The following is a 23,306-nucleotide window of genomic DNA, read 5'->3' as shown; positions in this document are numbered from 1 at the left end:
CGCTCTGGAGCAGGTTTTCATTGAGGATCACTCTGTACTTTGCTCCGTTCATCTTTCCCTGGATCCTGACTAGTCTCCCAGTCCATGCCGCTGAAAAACATCGCCACAGCATGATGCTGCCACCACCATGCTTCACCGTAGGGAATGTGCCAGATTTCCTCCAGACATGACGCTTGGCTTTTAGGCCAAAGAGTTCAATCATGGTTTCATCAGACCAGAGAATCTTGTTTCTCACGGTCTGAGAGTCCTTTAGAGGATTTTTGGCAAACTCCAAGTGGGCTGCCACTCTATCATAAAGGCCTGATTGGTGGAGTGCTGCAGAGATGGTTGTCCTTCTGGAAGGTTCTCCCATCTCCACAGAGAAACTCTAGAGCTCTGTCAGAGTGACCATCGGGATCTTGGTCACCTCCCTAACCAAGGCCCTTCTCCCCCGATTGTTCAGTTCTGCTCTAGGCAGAGTCTTGATGTGTTCCACTGTGTTCTTCAATGCTGCAGAAATGTTTTGGTACCCTACCCCAGATCTGACACAATCCTGTCTCGGAGCTCTACGGACAATTCCTTCAACCTCATGGCTTGGTTTTTTCTCTGACATGCACTGTCAACTGTGGGACCTTATATAGACAGGTGCCTTTCCAAATCATGTCCAATCAATTGATTTTACCACAGGTGGACTCCAATCAAGTTGTAGACACATCTTAAGGATGATCAATGGAAACAGGATGCACCTGAGTCTCATAGCAAAGGGTCTGAATACTTATGTAAAATTTATAATAACCTGTGTTCACTTTGTTATTATGGGTTTATTTTTTATTTAACCTTATTTAACTAGGCAAGTCAGTTAAGATCAAATTCTTATTTTACAATGGTGGGCTGTAACATAGCAAATTGTTGAAAAAGTAAAGGGGTCTGAATACTTTCTGAAAGCACTGTATGTCTTCATTAGAGAATATTGGTTTCCACATGTAGGCTTTAACAGTATGGGTGGGTTGATTTAATGCTAGAGGGACAGACTCACTACACACTGCACACTGTACACTCACTGTCTGTCAGCTAAGCAGCTTTTCCTTTCTCTCTGGGTGGAATGCAGAGTTTAGGGGCATGTGTTATATGCCATCATGTCTCAACATGGGGACATGTATAAACCAACTAAATGCTGATAATACAGTTTTCCTGCAGCCTTTGATTAGGTTTAGTCAAATGAGTCTTGGTGTACAGAAAGCTTATTGAAGAACTTGTATATTGTTTAAATAATCGTTTGACTGTGCCCCAGGTTAGCTTACCTGATTTTGAAAAGTATGTGGATATCATGAAGTCATAAAAGGCGCCAAATGTCAGTGTGTACATTATGTATTTTAGATTGGACCTGTCAGTCAGAGGTTTGGATGAATCTACCAAAACTATAGGACACTTAGGACCCAGGGGAAAATCCCGTGGATAAATTTAGGTGTTGTCCCTAGCGCCCGCGAACTAACGTTTTACTGTAGATTATACTGTCAATGCTGTTTCGGGGTACTCAAGGTTCCGTGCGCAGGCAGAGAATTCACCTTGGAACTGTGCAAAGGCTGCGTAGCGTACCTGCCATTAATTCCAACGACACTGTTCTAGAACCGAGACGGAGATGCCCAAATGTGCATGAACCTTTTAGCTTTTTGCCTACCAAACAGAAGGACTTATTTTACGCAAATAAGCGGAAAAGCATGCCTTGTGTTGACAGGTGGTCGTTGGGTCTGCATACCTGCGTACTTCTGCTGGTTGTCACACGGACAGAAACTCAAAGGACAGGTAAATATGTCGGATACATTTTTGCAATTTCTTCGAAATGTACAGGCAAAAGTTAAGCCTTTTGAGACTTTAAATGCACGTGACTTTGTAAGTGAATACTATTGCATCTCTAGTTGGTAATTACAACATAAAATAACAGCCTACTATGTTACATTTTGTGAATAAAAACATTTTACATCTGCGTTATAGGAGATTATAGATTTTATTTGAACCCCTATTGAACATTAGTTAATTACAGCTACTCTTAATGGCATACCCATTGTAGACCATATAAGGAAAACATTTCGGTTTCTATGACACCTATGCTGTGGACTGTTCTGGGCATAATCAGGTATAGTGATATTTGATCCATCACTCAAGGGAGGAATGAACTGTGGTGGTTGTGCTAATGGTAATGTATGTCTAGGCTTGTCCGGAACTATGAATAGCTAAAATCGCAAAGACAATCTTCCAACACCAATAGCACATTCAATAGTTGCATTGGAATAGAAAGTGCAATATTAGGTTAGTCTACTATACAAGCCAGAGCTTGTGGTGGTCTTTTAACCTGCTAGACATAATATTGACTTGACGTTTAGTAGTCTTTTCATCTTTGTAATATTTTCACTGAAATCCTCAATCAGCTATTATAATTTAAGGGGCTTTATTGACATGGGAAACATATGTTTACAGTGCCAAAGCAAGTGAAATAGATAATAAACAAAAGTGAAATAAAAAAAATGTACAGTAAGCATTACACTCACAAAAGTTCCAAAAGAATATAGACATTTCGCTCTCTCTCTCTCTCTCTCTCTCTCTCTCTCTCTCTCTCTCTCTCTCTCTCTCTCGCTCTCTCTTTTAATTCAATTTAAGGGCTTTATTGGCATGGGAAACATATGTTAACATTGCCAAAGCAAATGAACTAGATAATAAACAAAAGTGAAATAAACAATAAAAATTAACAGTAAACATTACACTCACAAAGGTTCCAAAAGAATAAAGACCTTACAAATTTCTCTCTCTCTCTCTCTCTCTCTCTCTCTCTCTCTCTCTCTCTCTCTCCAATTCAATTCAATTCAATTCAATTCAATTCAAGGGGTTTTATTGGCATGGGAAACATATGTTTACATTGCCAAAGCAAATGAAATGGATAAACAAAAGTGAAATAAACAATAAAAAGTGAATGTTAAATATTATATATAATTATATAAGTTCCAAAATAATAAAGACACTTCAAATGTTATATTATGTTTATATATAGTGTTGTAATGATGTGCAAATAGTTATAGTAAAAAAGGCTAAATAAATAAACATAAATATGGGTTGTATTTACAATGGTGTTTATTCTTCACTGGTTGCCCTTTTCTTGTGGCAACAGGTCACAAATCTTGCTGCTGTGATGGCACACTGTGGTATTTCACCCAATAGATAAAAACATTTAATTATTTGTGGGTCTGTGTAATCTGAGGGAAATATGGTCATACATTGGGCAGGAGGTTAGGAAGTGCAGCTCAGTTTCCACCTCAATTTGTGGCCAGTGTGCACATACATGTAGCCTATCTTCTCTTGAGAGCCAGGTCTGCCTACGGCGACCTTTCTCAATAGCAAGGCTATGCTCACTGAATCTGTACATAGTCAAAGCTTTCCTTAATTTTGGGTCAGTCACAGTGGTCAGGTATTCTCTGTTTAGGGCCAAATAGCATTCTAGTTAGCTCTGTTTTTTTGTTAATTCTTTCCAATGTGTCAAGTAATGATCTTTTTGTTTTCTCATGATTTGGTTGGGTCAAATTGTGTTGCTGACCTGGGGCTCTGTGGGGTCTGTTTGTGTTTGTGAACAGAACCCCAGGACCAGCTTGCTTAGGGGACTCTTCTCCAGGTTCAGCTCTCTGTAGGTGATGGCTTTGTTAGGGAAGGTTTGGGAATCGCTTCCTTTTAGGTGGTTGTAGAATTTAAAAGCTCTTTTCTGGATTTTGATAATTCGTGAGGATCGGCCTAATTCTGCTCTGCATTCATTATTTTGTGCTTTATGTTGTACACAGAGCATATTTTTGCAGAATTCTGCATGCAGTCTCAATTTGGTGTTTGTCCCATTTTATGAATTCTTGTGTCACGATCACTGCCGTCGTGGAAATGACCGGACCATGGTGCAGCGTGGTGAGCGTACATTTCTTTTATTGATAAATGTCGCCAACAAAACAAAGAACAAGAAAACGACCGTGAAGCTTACTTAGGCAATAATGCCACTAACAAAGACAACTACCCACAAATACCAAAAGGAAAAAAGGCTGCCTAAGTATGATTCCCAATCAGAGACAACGATAGACAGCTGTCACTGATTGAGAACCATACCCGGCAAAAACATAGAAACAAAGAACATAGAGTTTCCCACCCGAGTCACACCCTGACCAACCAAACATAGAGAATTAAAAGATCTCTACGGTCAGGGCGTGACATCTTGGTTGGTGAGCTGACCCCAGACCTCACAACCATGAAGGGCAGTGGGTTCTATAACTGATTCAAGTATTTTTTGACAGATCCTAATTGGTATGTCAAATTTATGTTCCTTTTGATGGCAGAGAATGCCCTTCTTGCCATGTCTCTCAGATCGTTCACAGCTTTGCGGAAGTTACCTGTTGCGCTGATGTTTAGGCTGAGTTATGTATAGTTTTTTGTGTGCTCTAGGGCAACGGTGTCTAGATGGAATTTGTATTTGTGGTTCTGGCAACTGGACCTTTTTTGTTACACCATTATTTTTGTCTTACTGAGATTTACTGTCAGGGCCCAGGTTTGACAGAATTTGTGCAGATGATCTAGGTGCTGCTGTAGGCCCTCCTTGGTTGGTGACAGAAGCATCAGATCATCAGCAAACAGTAGATATTTGACTTCAGATTCTAGTAGGGTGAGGCCGGGTGCTGCAGACTGTTTTAGTGCCCTCGCCAATTCATTGATATATATATATATGTTGAAGAGGGTGGGGCTTAAGCTGCATTCCTGTCTCACCCACCGGCCCTGTGGAAAGAAATGTGTGTGTTTTGTGCCAATTTTGTGTACATGGATTTTATGTCATATGTTTTTCCCCCAACACCACTTTCCATCAATATGTATAGCAGACCCTCATGCCAAATTGAGTCAAAAGCTGTCTTGAAGTCAACAAAGCAAGAGAAGACTTTGCCTATGTTTTGGTTTGTCTTAGTCAATTAGGATGTGCAGGGTGAATACGTGGTCTGTCGTATGGTCATTTGGTAAAAAGCCAATTTGACGTTTGCTCAGTAGAGGAAATGTACATTTCCTTTCACCAAGGAAATGTACAAGTCTGCTGTTAATGATAATGCAGAGGATTTTCCCAAGGTTACTGTTGACGCATATCCCACGGTAGTTATTGGAGTTAAATTTGTCTTCACTTTTGTGAATTGGGTTTATCAGTCCTTGGTTCCAAATATTGGGGAAGATGCCAGAGCTGAGGATGATGTTAAAGAGTTTAAGTAAAGCCAATTGGAATTTGTGGTCCACAGGCCTTTTTGGATTGGAGGGTTTGTATTTTGTCTGTAGTTCTCTCTCTCTTTGTCTGTCTGTCTGTCTGTCTGTCTGTCTGTCTGTCTGTCTGTCTGTCTGTCTGTCTGATTCTCTCTCTTGTCTATCTGTCTGTCTGTATGTCTCTGTCTGTCTGTCTGTCTCGCTCTCTCTCTCTCTCTCTCTCTCTCTCTCTCTCTCTCTCTCTCTCTCTCTCTCTCTCTCTCTCTCTCTCTCTCTCTCTCTCTCTCTCTCTCTCTCACTCTCTCACTCTCTCACTCTCTCACTCTCTCTCTCTCTTTCTCTCTCTCTCTCTCTCTCTCTCTCACTCTCTCACTCTCTCACTCTCTTACTCTCTTACTCTCTTACTCTCTTACTCTCTTACTCTCTTACTCTCTCTCACTCTCTCACTCTCTCACTCTCTCACTCTCTCACTCTCTCACTCTCTCACTCTCTCACTCTCTTACTCTCTTACTCTCTTACTCTCTCTCTCTCTCTCTCTCTCTCTCTTACTCTCTCTCTCTCTCTCTCTCTCTCTCTCTCTCTCTCTCTCTCTCTCTCTATGTGTGAATGTGGTGTGTGCGTGTGCAGCATTGTTTGTGCCCTCCAGGCTAGTGATTGATGGTGTCCTCAGACTTTCCCTTCTCCAGCGAGGGTTGAGGGTTGTCCAGGCCAGTCTTTCCAGGGAAACAGATTCCAGTTCATCTTGTTGCTCCTGACTTCATCTGTCTTTGTTTCCTTTTCTTGTTGACCATGCCAGGGTGGCAGTGAACACAGTGTCATTCAACCCCGCTGACTCACATAGAGGTCAACTCTGTTGGAACGCTGTGTCTTTTGTATGGGCTTACAGACGATTCATATCATCAGGGGTTTCAGCAATTCCATGATCATTCTTTTAGCAACATTTCCACATTTCCACGTAGAATAGATGTGGCATCCCTGTCCATGTTACAGTAGGTGTCTTGGAAATGATTGGTTGTATTGGAGCTGTGGTCTCGTTCCTTACAGGATGTTTCTGAGTGGAAAGGCAGTGGAAAGTTGATGTATTGTAGGGTAGCTTCTATCTCATGCTGTAATTATAAAATAAACTCTGTTGTTTCAGCCAGCTTTTGTTTCATATGGCTTCAAAATATCTGTGTCCTTTCCTGGATCCACAGCTGTTCCTGCATGAACATGAGGTCCCAAACGCTGTCATAATCATACCAGTGTAACACCGTAGCAGCATCATGTTTTGTGTTCCTTGATTGATGGATGGTTGGGTCTTGTGGAACTATATTAATAACACATATTGGGGGAAGATTATATGAGGAATGTCTAAGCAACATACACATTTTATTTCTGCTAAAATAGTAAAATAGATTTCACATAACTATTACCAAACTATCAAAAAATGTATGATCATACTTCTGAGGTCTTTCTGCAGGCTAGTTCAACTGGGCTTTAGGCCCAGACAGTGGCTTGGAATGTGACGTTGGATGTTTGAAAGACGTCCCTTCAACTTGAAAATTGCACTGCTCATTATACTGTGCAGACCTATAAGCTGTGCTTAAACTATGATGAAGAATCTACCCCTCTGGGGTTTGGCTGGAAAACATGTCTGCTTCAGTTCTGAACTAGAGACAGGAAGGTTGTTCTAGTCTGTAGATAGCTACTGTACTGCCATATAGTTCTGAACTAGAGACAGGAAGGTTGTTCTAGTCTGTAGATAGCTACTGTACTGCCATATAGTTCTGAACTAGAGACAGGAAGGTTGTTCTAGTCTGTAGATAGCTACTGTACTGCCATATAGTTCTGAACTAGAGACAGGAAGGTTGTTCTAGTCTGTAGATAGCTACTGTACTGCCATATAGTTCTGAACTAGAGACAGGAAGGTTGTTCTAGTCTGTAGATAGCTACTGTACTGCCATATAGTTCTGAACTAGAGACAGGATGGTTGTTCTAGTCTGTAGATAGCTACTGTACTGCCATATAGTTCTGAACTAGAGACAGGAAGGTTGTTCTAGTCTGTAGATAGCTACTGTACTGCCATATAGTTCTGAACTAGAGACAGGATGGTTGTTCTAGTCTGTAGATAGCTACTGTACTGCCATATAGTTCTGAACTAGAGACAGGATGATTGTTCTAGTCTGTAGCTAGATACTGTACTGCCATATAGTTCTGAACTAGAGACAGGAAGGTTGTTCTAGTCTGTAGCTAGCTACTGTACTGCCATATAGCTCTGAACTAGAGACAGGAAGGTTGTTCTAGTCTGTAGCTAGCTACTGTACTGCCATATAGTTCTGAACTAGAGACAGGAAGGTTGTTCTAGTCTGTAGCTAGCTACTGTACTGCCATATAGTTCTGAACTAGAGACAGGATGGTTGTTCTAGTCTGTAGAAAGCTACTGTACTGCCATATAGTTCTGAACTAGAGACAGGAAGGTTGTTCTAGTCTGTAGATAGCTACTGTACTGCCATATAGTTCTGAACTAGAGACAGGAAGGTTGTTCTAGTCTGTAGATAGCTACTGTACTGCCACATAGTTCTGAACTAGAGACAGGAAGGTTGTTCTAGTCTGTAGATAGCTACTGTACTGCCATATAGTTCTGAACTAGAGACAGGAAGGTTGTTCTAGTCTGTAGCTAGTTACTGTACTGCCATATAGTTCTGAACTAGAGACAGGAAGGTTGTTCTAGTCTGTAGATAGCTACTGTACTGCCGTATAGTTCTGAACTAGAGACAGGAAGGTTGTTCTAGTATGTAGCTAGCTACTGTACTGCCATATAGTTCTGAACTAGAGACAGGATGGTTGTTCTAGTCTGTAGATAGCTACTGTACTGCCATAGAGGTCTATCATGATCTCTGTGACACTTTGGTGAATTGTGTTTTGAGTTGGGTGTGACTAGGGGCAAATGAAAGGGAGCTGACAAATCAACCAGCTTTATCTGTCACTGTCTGACTCATCAAAGGACTCTGGTGTTGGGCAGGACTCAGGTTCAATAAGAGGGACAGGAGGACAGGACATTTGTGTTGGGCAGGGCTCAGGTTCAATAAGAGGGACAGGAGGACAGGACATTTGTGTTGGGCAAGGCTCAGGTTCAATAAGAGGGACAGAAGGACAGGGCATTTGTATTGGGCAAGGCTCAGGTTCAATAAGAGGGACAGAAGGACAGGACATTTGTGTTGGGCAAGGCTCAGGTTCAATAAGAGGGACAGAAGGACAGGACATTTTTGTTGGGCAGGGCTCAGGTTCAATAAGAGGGACAGGAGGACAGGGCATTTGTGTTGGGCAAGGCTCAGGTTCAATAAGAGGGACAGAAGGATAGGACATTGGTGTTGGGCAGGGCTCAGGTTCAATAAGAGGGACATGAGGACTGGACATTTGTGTTGGGCAGGGCTCAGGTTCAATAAAAGGGACAGGAGGACAGGACATTTGTGTTGGGCAGGGCTCAGGTTCAATAAGAGGGACAGGAGGACAGGACATTTGTGTTGGGCAGGGCTCAGGTTCAAGAGTCATGGTGGACGTGTTGTTAGGACAACATTGGTGGAAGTGTCATTGTGGACATGTTGTTAGAAGAACATTGGTGGAAGCGTCTTGGTAGACTTGTTGCTCTTAGTGGTCATGATGAAAAGAAAACCAGAAAGGAGACTCTATTGCTATTTGGGACAAACAGGTCAAATCCTGAACTACACCTCTGTCCTGTCCAGGGAAGTAGTAAGACCTCTGTCCTGTCCAGGGAAGTAGTAACACCTCTGTCCTGTCCAGGGAAGTAGTAAGACCTCTGTCCTGTCCAGGAAAGTAGTAACACATCTGCCCTGTCCGGGGAAGTAGTAAGACCTCTGTCCTGTCCGGGGAAGTAGTAACACCTCTGTCCTGTCCAGGGAAGTAGTAACACCTCTGTCCTGTCCAGGGAAGTAGTAACACCTCTGTCCTGTCCAGGGAGGTAGTAACACCTCTGTCCTGTCCAGGGAGGTAGTAACACCTCTGTCCTGTCCAGGGAAGTAGTAAGACCTCTGTCCTGTCCAGGGAAGTAGTAACACCTTTGTCCTGTCCAGGGAAGTAGTAAGACCTCTGTCCTGTCCAGGGAAGTAGTAACACCTCTGTCCTGTCCAGGGAAGTAGTAACACCTCTGTCCTGTCCAGGGAAGTAGTAACACCTCTGTCCTGTCCAGGGAAGTAGTAACACCTCTGTCCTGTCCAGGGAAGTAGTAACACCTCTGTCCTGTCCAGGGAAGTAGTATGACCTCTGTCCTGTCCAGGGAAGTAGTAACACCTCTGTCCTGTCCAGGGAAGTAGTAACACCTCTGTCCTGTCCAGGGAAGTAGTAACACCTCTGTCCTGTCCAGGGAAGTAGTAAGACCTCTGTCCTGTCCAGGGAAGTAGTATGACCTCTGTCCTGTCCAGGGAAGTAGTATGACCTCTGTCCTGTCCAGGGAAGTAGTAACACCTCTGTCCTGTCCAGGGAAGTAGTAACACCTCTGTCCTGTCCAGGGAAGTAGTAACACCTCTGTCCTGTCCAGGGAAGTAGTAACACATCTGTCCTGTCCAGGGAAGTAGTAACACATCTGTCCTGTCCAGGGAAGTAGTAACACATCTGTCCTGTCCAGGGAAGTAGTAACACATCTGTCCTGTCCAGGGAGGTAGTAACACCTCTGTCCTGTCCAGGGAAGTAGTAACACATCTGTCCTGTCCTGGGAAGTAGTAACACATCTGTCCTGTCCAGGGAAGTAGTAACACATCTGTCCTGTCCAGGGAAGTAGTAACACCTCTGTCCTGTCCAGGGAAGTCAAATCAAATTTTATTGGTCAAATACACATGGTTAGCAGATGTTAATGCGAGTGTAGCGAAATGCTTCTAGTTCAGACCGTGCAGTTAGAACTAACAAGTTCTCTAACAATTTCACAGCAACTACCTAATACACACAATTTTTCAAGAATGAATAAGAATATGTACATTCAAATATATGGATGAGTGATGGCCGTGCAGCATAGGTACGATGCAGTAGATGGTATATAGTACAGTATATACATATGAGATGATTAATGTAGAGTATGTAAACATTATATAAAGTGGCATTGTTAGAGTGACTAGTGATACATTTATTACATCCAATTTTTATTATGAAGTGGCTAGAGATTTGAGTCAGTATGTTGGCAGTAGCCACTCAATGTTAGTGATGGCTGTTTAACAGTCTGATGGCCTTGAGATAGAAGCTGTTTTTCAGGCTCTCGGTCCCAGCTTTGATGCATCTGTACTGACCTCGCCTTTTGGATGATAGCGGGGTGAACAGGCAGTGGCTCAGGTGGTTGTTGTCCTTGATGATCTTTTTGGCCTTCCTGTGACATCGGGTGGTGTAGGTGTTCTGGAGGGCAGGTAGTTTGCCCCCGGTGATGCGTTGTACAGACCGCACTACCCTCTGGAGAGCCTTACGGTTGTGGGCGGAGCAGTTGCCGTACCAGGCGGGGATACAGCCCGACAGGAAGCTCTCGATTGTGCATCTGTAAAAGTTGAGTGTTTTTGGTGACAAGCAAAATTTCTTCAGCCTCCCAAGGTTGGAGAGGCGCTGTTGCGCCTTCTTCACCACGCTGGCTGTGTGGGTGGACCATTTCAGTTTGTCCGTGATGTGTATGCCGAGGAACTTAAAACTTTCCACCTTCTCCGCTACTGCCCCGTCGATGTGGATGGGAGGGGGGGGGGGGGGGGGGGGGTGCTCCCTCTGCTGTTTCCTGAATTCCAGGATCATCTCCTTTGTTTTGTTGACGTTGAGTGTGAGGTTATTTTCCTGACACCACACTCCGAGAGTTCTCACCTCCTCCCTTTAGGTTGTCTCGTAGTTGTTGGTAGTCAAGCCTACCACTGTAGTGTCGTCTGCAAACTTGATGATTGAGTTGGAGGCGTGCATGGCCACGTAGTCATGGGTGAACAGGGAGTACAGGAGAGGGCTGAGAACGCACCCTTGAGGGGCTCCAGTGTTGAGGAACAGCGCGTTGGAGATGTTGTTTCCTACCCTCACCACCTGGGGGCGGCTCGTCAGGAAGTCCAGGACCCAGTGGGACAGGGCGGGGTCGAGACCCAGGGTCTCGAGCTTAATGAGGAGTTTGTAGGTTACTATGGTGTTAAATGCTGAGCTGTAATCGATGAACAGCATTCTTACATAGGTATTCCTCTTGTCCAGATGGATTAGGGCAGTGTGCAGTGTGATTGCAATTGCGTCGTCTGTGGACCTATTGGAGCGGTAAGCAAATTGGAGTGGGTCTAGGTAGGGTGGAGGTGATATGATCCTTGACTAGTCTCTCAAAGCACTTCCGGTCCAGGGAAGTAGTCCCGTTCCTCTTTGTTCCTAAGTGTTTCTGTAGAGAGCTCTTAGCATGTTAATACCTGTGTTTTGTCCCACTCTTAACTATAATTACTACTTTACCCTTGTGTAGCCTAGTTGACCAAACCCATCTAGACTTTTAACTTTTAAGTCACTCTAGGTAAGGTAGTAGAGGCTGCCCCTAACCACAACTATGGGATCTGATTACCCTACCACGAGTCTTAACATAAAGCCATTTGGTTAATAACAAATATCTGACCCCGGACCAGCAGTTAGTGAAAACGTCAACGACAATCCCAGGATGCTTTGGAGAGCCACAGGAAGTGTAATAATAGTGTAATAGTAACATACATGGATGATCTAACAGGGAGAAGAGGATGTTTTCATACCCTCTGCCACCTTTCTTTGTGTTTATATCAGCTCGCCCATCTAAATTGGTCTTTGAACAGAATAGGTCCTGTTTGATGGTACGGAATGCAATGTTTAGCCGTCTGCAGAGTCAGATTGGGCAGGCTGCTTTGAGGTGGTGCTAGGGGTGATGGTGGGGACAGGGGAGACCGCAGGCTGGGGCTTGCATCACCTCCCCTGCTCCTCACGACATGGCCCTATTAACATAGCTTAATTGTCATGGAAACCATCAAGAAAACATGTAATGATACACTGAGTGTACGAAACATTAGGAACACCTGGTCTTTCCATGACATAGACTGACCAGGTGAATCCAGGTGAAAGCTATGATCCTTTATTGATGTCACTTGTTAAATCCACTTCAATCAGTGTAGATGAAGGGGACGATTTTTAATCCTTGAGACAATTGAGACATGGATTGTGCATGTGTGCCATTTAAAGGGTTAATGGGCAAGACAAAAGATTTAAGTGCCTTTGAACGGGGTATGGTAGTAGGTGCCAGGTGTGTCAAGAACTGCAGCGCTTCTGTTTTTTTTTTTATGCACAAAAGTTTCCTGTGTGTATCAAGAATGGTACACCACCCAAAGGGCATCCAGCCAACTTAACAGAACTGTGGGAAGTGTTGGAGTCAACATGGGTCAGCACCCCAGTGGAATGCTTTCGACACCTTGTATAGTCCATGCTCCGGCGAATTGAGGCTGTTCTGAAGGCAGTAGGGGGCTTAATAATAAACATCAGGATTCACTTGTATGTATATTTCATTGAATGGTTAACAGACTATTTAATGGTTAATAGGTGGTTCACACATCACTGCACATATCTTGCTGTGCCAAGCAGCCACTCAAAACATAGAAGGCATTTACCCTGAATTCTCTTCTTTGCTAGTCAGTCACTGTATCAGAGAAACCTCTATGTGTTGAGTGACTCACTGGTCATGGAAAGCCGGTTTCTAAAGCGTTCGATCAACACAGAACAAGACAATTGTCTGAGCTGCCTGTATTCAGTATAGTGGGAAAGGAACTCAAATAAGATAGCCTAGTGTCTAACGTTTCCACTGGAGGATCTATTGTGTTGTGGGTACTCTACGTCTCATCAGGCCTGGTGGAAAGGGGAATGGAAGAGGATGCTCTCATTCACTTCCCACATGGTGGCCAGATGGCATGGTGCCCAATTCAACTTCAACCAGAACAACTAACTGGATCCTAGCCGACTGGGGCCATTGTCCATTTAAGATACAAGTGCTAGATTCACACGGCTATTTGTCGCCATGAACCTAAAGGGTAGAGGGTGGGGCTTAGATCTACTCCCTAGGGATTAATCATTGGAGTTGTATTTTTTGGGGGGGTGAGAAACTGCAGATTAGTTTAAAACAAACAATGTAATACTGTTTATATGCATTTTATAAACAGAACGTCAGATTAATTGTGATGGTACCAATGACTATGTATGAATAAACAAAGCCATTGATCACGTGACACCATTAATTCCTATGTGAAGACTCAATAGCGCATTAAAGCCAAATTAAGTCAGTTAAAATGGCTCCCCATGAAGGCATAACATGCAGTTTGAGCTACTCCAGGAAGTGACGTTGCAGGCTAGCTCAGTGCTGCCCCCTCTCATTGAGTAACTCAATGTGAAGGCCGACCGGGGTACTGCAGGCTGTCGTTAGCAACTAAATTACCCCTATAACCTGTCTAGGGTTGGGGTGCCGCTAGCGGTACGTTTCACAAGAAAAAAAAAGAAAATGGCGGAATGTCATAATTATAAATATTTAGCTTCAATTAAATCAGAAGTGTTATACACCATATCAAATCTATACCTCTTATTAATCTAGCCAATATGTCCGATTTCGAAAAGCTTCACTGCAAAAGCGATTATCGATCAGTAAACAACACATTAGGTACAGTTACAACAAAGTACATTAGTCACAAAAGTCAGAAATAGCAATGAAAAGCATCAATTACCTTAGGAAATTTTCTTCTTTTGGCAATCCTAAAGGTCACGACGAAACAATCAAGTGGCTTTTTGATCGATATAATCCATTTTTATAGCCTAAAACGAAACATTTTGTGAACGGCTTGTGTGGAAAATTCAGCGTCCATCAACTTTGGACGTAACATTCATTGTAATTACTCACTCTAAAGGGACGTTTATCAAGTCAAGTTCGGTTTCATTAGAATCCTCTGTTTGTTAGTAAAACAACCAAACTTCCTGGTTCTTTTCCCGGACATATTGACCGAAGAAATTCGATTTGAACACACCTACCAGCTACGTCATTACGCGCCAATCGATTGACCTGTTCTTCGTTGATTGACTGTATTTCGGTCCAATGACCACTGATCTTCTTGAAATCTAGCCGGATAGATAGCCAATGAGCAGAGGTACATGGGGACATCAAATGGTTCTACCCGGAAATAATAGCCATCGTTGTAAAGCCATGCGTGTACGCAGCTATTCCCCATTGAAAATCAGACAATAAGGAGCTCGCCGTTTTACGCGCCGCGAAAGTTTGTTTTGGAGCATTTTCAAGGATCAATTATGGCAAATAAATCAGCCAAATCAAAGACCAAGACGAAGTACACAGATGTGCACGATATAATTAGTGAAATTGACCGTGAAAGTGAAAATGAACATCTAATTGATTCCAGTGAGGTTGAATCCGTTGATTCAGAATTCGAAGACATGTTTCTACACGGTGAAGACCCAGTTTTGGATCGGTGAGTAACGTTGTTTGGAATTAGTAATATCATATATAATTCATTTGAGTTGTTTGAGATATTTGTATTTTATTTGCCTTATATAAAAATATGACTAGGACATGAAATATAAAGTCACATTGTGTATTTCTAATAGGTGATAATTACACACACACATAATGCAATAGGCAAAACCTCACCATGGTCACAAATTGTGTATTTCTAATAGGTGATAATTACACACACACATAATGCAATAGGCAAAACCTCACCATGGTCACAAATTGTGTATTTCTAATAGGTGATAATTACACACACACATAATGCAATAGGCAAAACCTCACCATGGTCACAAATTGTGTATTTCTAATAGGTGATAATTACACACACACATAATGCAATAGGCAAAACCTCACCATGGTCACAAATTGTGTATTTCTAATAGGTGTCTGTCTTTATTTCACAGTCCCAGCGATTCTGATTGGGAGCCAAGCTGCAAATCCCCCACTGAAGCTGGTCCATCCAGCTGGACCCCTGCTGTATCCGGCACCTATAACTTATTATGTGTGCGATTTAAAAATAATTGTTTCTATGACATACACCTGGTGCATTAGAAGCAATTATTATTAGAGTACTACGGGGTAACTAGCCCCCCCCAAGAACAATGTCTAGTTGCTAACAGAAAAAAGCAACGTTTGGAGAAAAAAATTGGTATGTGGTTGAAGGTCATGCTTAGGCGAATAAAGTATAAAGGGAAATAATTGGCTACAGTTTACACTTTTAGTTATTTCATGAAATGTTGTTTTTAGAAAAGGGTCGTTTTTTTAAAGTGCCGGGGTAACTGTCCGATTATGGCATAGGGTTTCACTCAGGTGTGTTAAAATCAATTTAATCTGTTTTATTTAGAAATGATTTAGTAAGTAATACTTAAAAGCTAAGTCTAGTTGTCTTATTTTAATGATTTAAATAAAATATGGGGGGGAAATGGTGTTGCACGTGTCACATTTGCGACCAATCTTTAACTTCCTGACTGATGTCTTGAGATGTTGCTTCAATATATCCACATAATTTTCTTTCCTCATGATGCCATCTATTTTGTGAAATGCAGCAGTCCCTCCTGCAGCAAAGCACCCCCACAACATGATGCTGCCACCCCCGTGCTTCACGTTTGGGATGGTGTTCTTTGGATTGCAAGCCGAACATAACGATGGTCATTATGGCCAAACAGTTCTATTTTTGTTTCATCAAACCAGAGGAAATTTTACAATCTTTGTCCCCATGTGCAGTTGCAAACCTTGGTCTGGATATTTTATAGCGATTTTGGAGCAGTGGCTTCTTCCTTGCTGAGCGGCCTTTCAGGTTATGTCGATATAGGACTCGTTTTACTGTGGATATAGATACTTTTGTACCTGTTTCCCCCAGCATCTTCACAAGGTCCTTTACTGTTGTTCTGGGATTGATTTGCACTTTTCGCACCAACGTACGTTCATCTCTAGGAGACAGAACGCGTCTCCTTCCTGAGCAGTATGACGGCTGTGTGTTCCCATGGTGTTTATACTTGCATACTATTGTTTGTACAGATGAACTTGGTACCTTCAGGCCTTTGGAAATTGCTCCCAAGGATGAACCAGACTTGTGGAGGTCTACAATGTTTTTCTGAGGTCTTGGCTGGTTTCTTTTGATTTTCCCATGATGTCAAGCAAAGAGGCACTGAGTTTGAAGGTAGGCCTTGAAATACATCCACAGGTACACCTCCAATTGACTCAAATTATGTCAATTAGCCTATCAGAAGCGTCTAAAGCCATGACATAATTTTCTGGTATTTTCCAAGCTCTTTAAAGGCACAGTCAACTTAGTGTATGTAAACCTCTGACCCACTGGAATTGTGATACAGTGAAATAATCTGTCTGTAAACAATTGTTGGAAAAAGTACTTGTGTCATGCACAAAGTAGATGTTCTAACCAACTTGCCAAAACTATAGTTTGTTAATAACAAGAAATGTGTGGTGGTTGAAAAACAAGTTTTAATGTCTCCAACCTAAGTGTATGTAAACTTCCGACTTCAACTCTAAGTGAGTATTAGTTGAACTCATGAGTGAAATAACACACACACTAGACACAGTTAATGCAAAATGTGAACCTTCTTAATTAGCTTTTTCCTCATCTCAGTGTAGTGTGTGTAGTCCATTCGACAGTAGATGTCAGCATTTCATGCATTTTTGTTAATTTATTTGCACTCAGATTCCCATACCCCTCTCCATAATGATGGTGCCTAAATGCAATGGTTCCCTCTTCAATGCTCCCCTCTACTGGTGGCTGTGTTTATTGTAATCTCTTTACAGTAAATCAACTTCTCATAACTATAACCCACAAGTACATCAGTGGAGGCTGCTGAGGGGAGGACGGCTCATAATAATGGCTGAAATGGAGTGAATGGAATGGTATCAAACACATGTTTTGGATGCCATTCACTTCACTCCAGACATTATTATGAGCCGTCCTCCCCTCAGTAGCCTCCACTGAAGTACATGGACAATTCATGGGCTACAAATCAATCAATTAATCTACTATTTATTGTCCCATTGCCAATCTCATCTTGTGAGGTGCTGTTGTAAATTATACTGTGTTCTCTGTTAGGGTAAGGGTGAAATATAAAGACAGTACAAAGTAGCGTGCTGTCTGTGAGGCTCTGGATGGCTGGAGCGTGCTGAGCTGTCTGTGTGAGGCTCTGGATGGCTGGAGCGTGCTGAGCTGTCTGTGTGAGGCTCTGGATGGATGGGGTGTGATGAACTGTCTCTGTGAGGCTCTGGATGGCTGGGGTGTGCTGAGCTGTCTGTGTGAGGCTCTGGATGGCTGGGGGCGTGTTGAGCTGTCTGTGAGGCTCTGGATGGCTGGGGTGTGATTAACTGTCTGTGTGAGGCTCTGGATGACTGGGGTGTGATGAACTGTCTGTGTGAGGCTCTGGATGGCCAGGGTGTGCTGAGCTGTCTGTGTGAGGCTCTAGATGGCTGGGGTGTGCTGAGCTGTCTGTGTGAGGCTCTGGATGGCTGGGGTGTGATTAACTGTCTGTGTGAGGCTCTGGATGGCTGGGGCGTGCTGAGTTGTCTGTGTGAGGCTCTGGATGGCTGGGGTGTGATGAACTGTCTGTGTGAGGCTCTGGATGGCTGGGGTGTGATGAACTGTCTGTGTGAGGCTCGGGATGGCCGGGGTGTGCTGAGCTGTCTGTGTGAGGCTCTGGATGGCTGGGGCGTGCTGAGCTGTCTGTGAGGCTCTGGATGGCTGGAGTGTGCTGAGCTGTCTGTGTAAGGCTCTGGATGGCTGGGGCGTGCTGAGCTGTCTGTGTGAGGCTCTGGATGGCTGGAGCGTGCTGAGCTGTCTGTGTGAGGCTCTGGATGGCTGGGGGCATATGTGAGCTTTCTGTGAGGCTCAAGATGGCTGGGGTGTGCTGAGCTGTCTGTGAGGCTCTGGATGGCTGGGGCGTGCTGAGCTGTCTGTGTGAGGCTCTAGATGGCTGGGGTGTTAGAGACCGGCCAGAACTGGAGATGGTGGTCAGTTCAGAGTCAGACTCAGAGCAGGAACCTTCAGGTACAACTTAAAGGCACAAACCTAAACATGGAGGCTATGATTTTAGATTAATATGTGCTTTATTTATGAGATTATCAGTAGGACTGTAATCGGGGGGCATACCTTGTACATTTGTATGTGCTATGATTGGTGTATTTCTAGTGAGTTTTTGAGGGTGCACCCATAGCCATAGCATACCTTGAAAACTCAGTGTTCAGATAGGCTACTTGCTGATCAGTCCCAAATGTTTGTATTTCGTAATGTGGATAACTTTCTTCCCAGATGAACATAGTGGCCAAATGTATAACTAGTTTGGTACCCGTTGCATCAACAAATAGGGTTAGCCTACAAAATTAGCGGTCTGGCGGTTTGCATGAACAGGGTGGCCTGGGATGGAGTCAAATTCCCGGCCTGAATGATTGTTTCAGTCCGCCCCTGGTTGGGTCCATACAGCTGTGGTGGGGGTATTTAACAATGTGGGGTCCTGGCATGCTCTCACTGTAAATCCCCTTCCATAAACCTTAACTAATTATTTGGCAGATCTCTACAGTCCTCTAGTACTGTTTGCCAAGGACAAGAGGATGTGTGTGTGCTTGTGCATGTGCGTGAAGGAAATTAGCTTTTAAACAGCAATTTTTTTCTCTCAGCTCCATGGCAAAATGTGTAGATTTGCAGGAAATTACTTTGAAAACAGCAAAATGTCTTCTCGCCTGCCAAGATGGAGGCCTCTAAAATATTCTTTCCCAGGCCCATTGCCACACCCCTGGCCACGCCCACCACCTAAGTCCCTTTTTTATCCAGAAAAAACCCTGTAATGTATAGTACATTGGCAATCCATGGTTTTCCCATGTTAAGGAAGGATGTTCAATTACAGTCTTAGATCTTTTTGTGATAAGCTGGATACTTTTCATAATACTTCACTTGGATAGTTTGCCTCAATTACACAGAAATTGTTCAGATCTGTTACCAGCTAAAATGTAACAGTGATATGAACCCATTACAATAGCCCAACCATTTTATGACAGTTAGACCACCCACTTTGGATTAATATAGCACAAATGAGGAGACCAATGCATCACACCACAGACATGCATATTTCCTCTCTCTCTATATATCTATTTTCTTTCCCCATGTAGACCCCCTAGCTAGGCAGTGTGAGTTCTTTAACCATGTAGACCCCCTAGCTAGGCAGTGCCAGTTCTTTAACCATGTAGACCCCCTAGCTAGGCAGTGACAGTTCTTTAACCATGTAGACCCCTAGCTAGGCAGTGACAGTTCTTTAACCATGTAGACCTCTAGCTAGGCAGTGCCAGTTATTTAACCATGTAGACCCCCTAGCTAGGCAGTGTCAGTCTTTAACCATGTAGACCTCTAGCTAGGCAGTGACAGTTCTTTAACCATGTAGACCCCTAGCTAGGCAGTGACAGTTCTTTAACCATGTAGACTCCTGGCTAGGCAGTGTCAGTTCTTTAACCATGTAGACCCCTAGCTAGGCAGTGACAGTTCTTTAACCATGTAGACCCCCTAGCTAGGCAGTGACAGTTCTTTAACCATGTAGACTTCTAGCTAGACAGTGACAGTTCTTTAACCATGTAGACCCCCTAGCTAGGCAGTGTCAGTTCTTTAACCATGTAGACCCCTAGCTAGGCAGTGTCAGTTCTTTAACCATGTAGACTCCTAGCTAGGCAGTGCCAGTTATTTAACCATGTAGACTCCCTAGCTAGGCAGTGTCAGTTCTTTAACCATGTAGACCCCCTAGCTAGGCAGTGTCAGTTCTTTAACCATGTAGACCCCTAGCTAGGCAGTGCCAGTTATTTAACCATGTAGACCTCTAGCTAGGCAGTGCCAGTCCTTTAACCATGTAGACCCCTAGCTAGGCAGTGACAGTTCTTTAACCATGTAGACCCCCTGGCTAGGCAGTGCCAGTTATTTAACCATGTAGACCCCCTAGCTAGGCAGTGTAAGTCTTTAACCATGTAGACCTCTAGCTAGGCAGTGACAGTTCTTTAACCATGTAGACCCCTAGCTAGGCAGTGACAGTTCTTTAACCATGTAGACTCCTGGCTAGGCAGTGTCAGTTCTTTAACCATGTAGACTCCTAGCTAGAAAGGGACAGTTCTTTAACCATGTAGACCCCTAGCTAGGCAGTGACAGTTCTTTAACCATGTAGACCTCTAGCTAGGCAGTGACAGTTCTTTAACCATGTAGACCCCTAGCTAGGCAGTGACAGTTCTTTAACCATGTAGACTCCTAGCTAGAAAGGGACAGTTCTTTAACCATGTAGACCCCTAGCTAGGCAGTGTCAGTTCTTTAACCATGTAGACTCCTAGCTAGGCAGTGACAGTTCTTTAACCATGTAGACCCCTAGCTAGGCAGTGACAGTTCTTTAACCATGTAGACCCCTAGCTAGGCAGTGACAGTTCTTTAACCATGTAGACCTCCTAGCTAGGCAGTGACAGTTCTTTAACCATATAGACCTCTAGCTAGACAGTGACAGTTCTTTAACCATGTAGATCTCTAGCTAGACAGTGTCAGTTCTTTCCCCATGTAGACCCCTAGCTAGGCAGTGACAGTTCTTTAACCATGTAGACCTCTATCTAGACAGTGACAGTTCTTTAACCATGTAGACCCCCTAGCTAGGCAGTGTTAGTTCTTTAACCATGTAGACCCCTAGCTAGACAGTGACAGTTCTTTAACCATGTAGACCTCTAGCTAGACAGTGACAATTCTTTAACCATGTAGACCTCTAGCTAGGCAGTGACAGTTCTTTAACCATGTAGACCCCTAGCTAGGTAGTGACAGTTCTTTAACCATGTAGACCCCCTAGCTAGGCAGGGACAGTTCTTTAACCATGTAGACCCCTAGCTAGGCAGTGTTAGTTCTTTAACCATGTAGACCCCTAGCTAGGCAGTGACAGTTCTTTAACCATGTAGACCCCTAGCTAGACAGTGACAGTTCTTTAACCATGTCGACCTCTAGCTAGGCAGTGTCAGTTCTTTAACCATGTAGACCCCTAGCTAGGCAGTGTCAGTTCTTTAACCATGTACACTCCTGGCTAGGCAGTGTCAGTTCTTTAACCATGTAGACCCCTAGCTAGGCAGTGTCCGTTCTTTAACCATGTAGACTCCTAGCTAGGCAGTGTTAGTTCTTTAACCATGTAGACCCCTAGCTAGGCAGTGACAGTTCTTTAACCATGTAGACCCCTAGCTAGGCAGTGTCAGTTCTTTAACCATGTAGACCCCTAGCTAGGCAGTGTCAGTTCTTTAACCATGTAGACTCCTGGCTAGGCAGTGTCAGTTCTTTAACCATGTAGACTCCTAGCTAGGCAGGGACAGTTCTTTAACCATGTAGACCCCTAGCTAGGCAGTGTCAGTTCTTTAACCATGTAGACCTCTAGCTAGGCAGTGTTAGTTCTTTAACCATGTAGACCCCCTAGCTAGGCAGTGACAGTTCTTTAACCATGTAGACCCCCTAGCTAGGCAGTGCCAGTCCTTTAACCATGTAGACCCCTAGCTAGGCAGTGAAAGTTCTTTAACCATGTAGACTCCTAGCTAGGCAGTGTCAGTTCTTTAACCATGTAGACCCCTAGCTAGGCAGTGACAGTTCTTTAACCATGTAGACCCCCTAGCTAGGCAGTGACAGTTCTTTAACCATGTAGACCTCTAGCTAGGCAGTGACAGTTCTTTAACCATGTAGACCCCTAGCTAGGCAGTGTCAGTTCTTTCCCCATGTAGACCCCTAGCTAGGCAGTGACAGTTCTTTAACCATGTAGACCCCTAGCTAGGCAGTGTTAGTTCTTTAACCATGTAGACCCCTAGCTAGGCAGTGTCAGTTCTTTAACCATGTAGACCCCCTAGCTAGGCAGTGTCAGTCTTTAACCATGTAGACCCCTAGCTAGGCAGTGTCAGTCTTTAACCATGTAGACCCCCTAGCTAGGCAGGGACAGTTCTTTAACCATGTAGACCCCCTAGCTAGGCAGTGACAGTCTTTTACCATGTAGACCCCTAGCTAGGCAGTGTCAGTCTTTAACCATGTAGACTCCTAGCTAGGCAGTGTTAGTTCTTTAACCATGTAGACCCCTAGCTAGGCAGTGACAGTTCTTTAACCATGTAGACCCCTAGCTAGGCAGTGTCAGTTCTTTAACCATGTAGACCCCTAGCTAGGCAGTGTCAGTTCCTTAACCATGTAGACTCCTGGCTAGTTAGTGACAGTTCTTTCACCATGTAGACCCCTAGCTAGGCAGTGACAGTTCTTTAACCATGTAGACCCCTAGCTAGGCAGTGTCAGTTCTTTAACCATGTAGACCTGTAGCTAGGCAGTGTTAGTTCTTTAACCATGTAGACCCCCTAGCTAGGCAGTGACAGTTCTTTAACCATGTAGACCCCCTAGCTAGGCAGTGCCAGTCCTTTAACCATGTAGACCCCTAGCTAGGCAGTGACAGTTCTTTAACCATGTAGACTCCTAGCTAGGCAGTGTCAGTTCTTTAACCATGTAGACCCCTAGCTAGGCAGTGACAGTTCTTTAACCATGTAGACCCCCTAGCTAGGCAGTGCCAGTTCTTTAACCATGTAGACCTCTAGCTAGACAGTGTCAGTTCTTTAACCATGTAGACCTCTAGCTAGACAGTGACAGTTCTTTAACCATGTAGACCCCCTGGCTAGGCAGTGACAGTCCTTTAACCATGTAGACCTCTAGCTAGGCAGTGACAGTTCTTTAACCATGTAGACCCCTAGCTAGGCAGTGTCAGTTCTTTCCCCATGTAGACCCCTAGCTAGGCAGTGACAGTTCTTTAACCATGTAGACCCCTAGCTAGGCAGTGTTAGTTCTTTAACCATGTAGACCCCCTAGCTAGGCAGTGTCAGTTCTTTAACCATGTAGACCCCCTAGCTAGGCAGTGTCAGTCTTTAACCATGTAGACCCCTAGCTAGGCAGTGTCAGTCTTTAACCATGTAGACCCCCTAGCTAGGCAGGGACAGTTCTTTAACCATGTAGACCCCCTAGCTAGGCAGTGACAGTCTTTAACCATGTAGACCCCTAGCTAGGCAGGGACAGTTCTTTAACCATGTAGACCCC

General features: G+C 43.8%; 1 protein-coding gene across 1 annotated transcript in view; it reads left to right on the top strand.

Annotated features, from left to right (window-relative positions):
• The first annotated feature begins 1,473 nt into the window (after nt 1-1,473).
• Nucleotides 1,474-23,306, top strand: part of LOC129840479 (collagen alpha-1(XVIII) chain-like) — a 116,612-nt gene continuing 94,779 nt past the window's right edge. The window contains exon 1 of the mRNA XM_055908395.1: nt 1,474-1,782. Coding sequence (XP_055764370.1) covers nt 1,497-1,782 — 286 coding nt within the window. The 5' untranslated portion in view covers nt 1,474-1,496. The remainder of the gene's footprint in view (nt 1,783-23,306) is intronic.

This window comes from Salvelinus fontinalis, chromosome 41, assembly GCF_029448725.1.
Source record: "Salvelinus fontinalis isolate EN_2023a chromosome 41, ASM2944872v1, whole genome shotgun sequence".
Lineage (NCBI taxonomy): Eukaryota > Metazoa > Chordata > Actinopteri > Salmoniformes > Salmonidae > Salvelinus > Salvelinus fontinalis.
The sequence above is the reverse complement of the archived record's forward strand: the minus strand, read 5'-3'. Positions and strand labels throughout refer to the sequence as shown.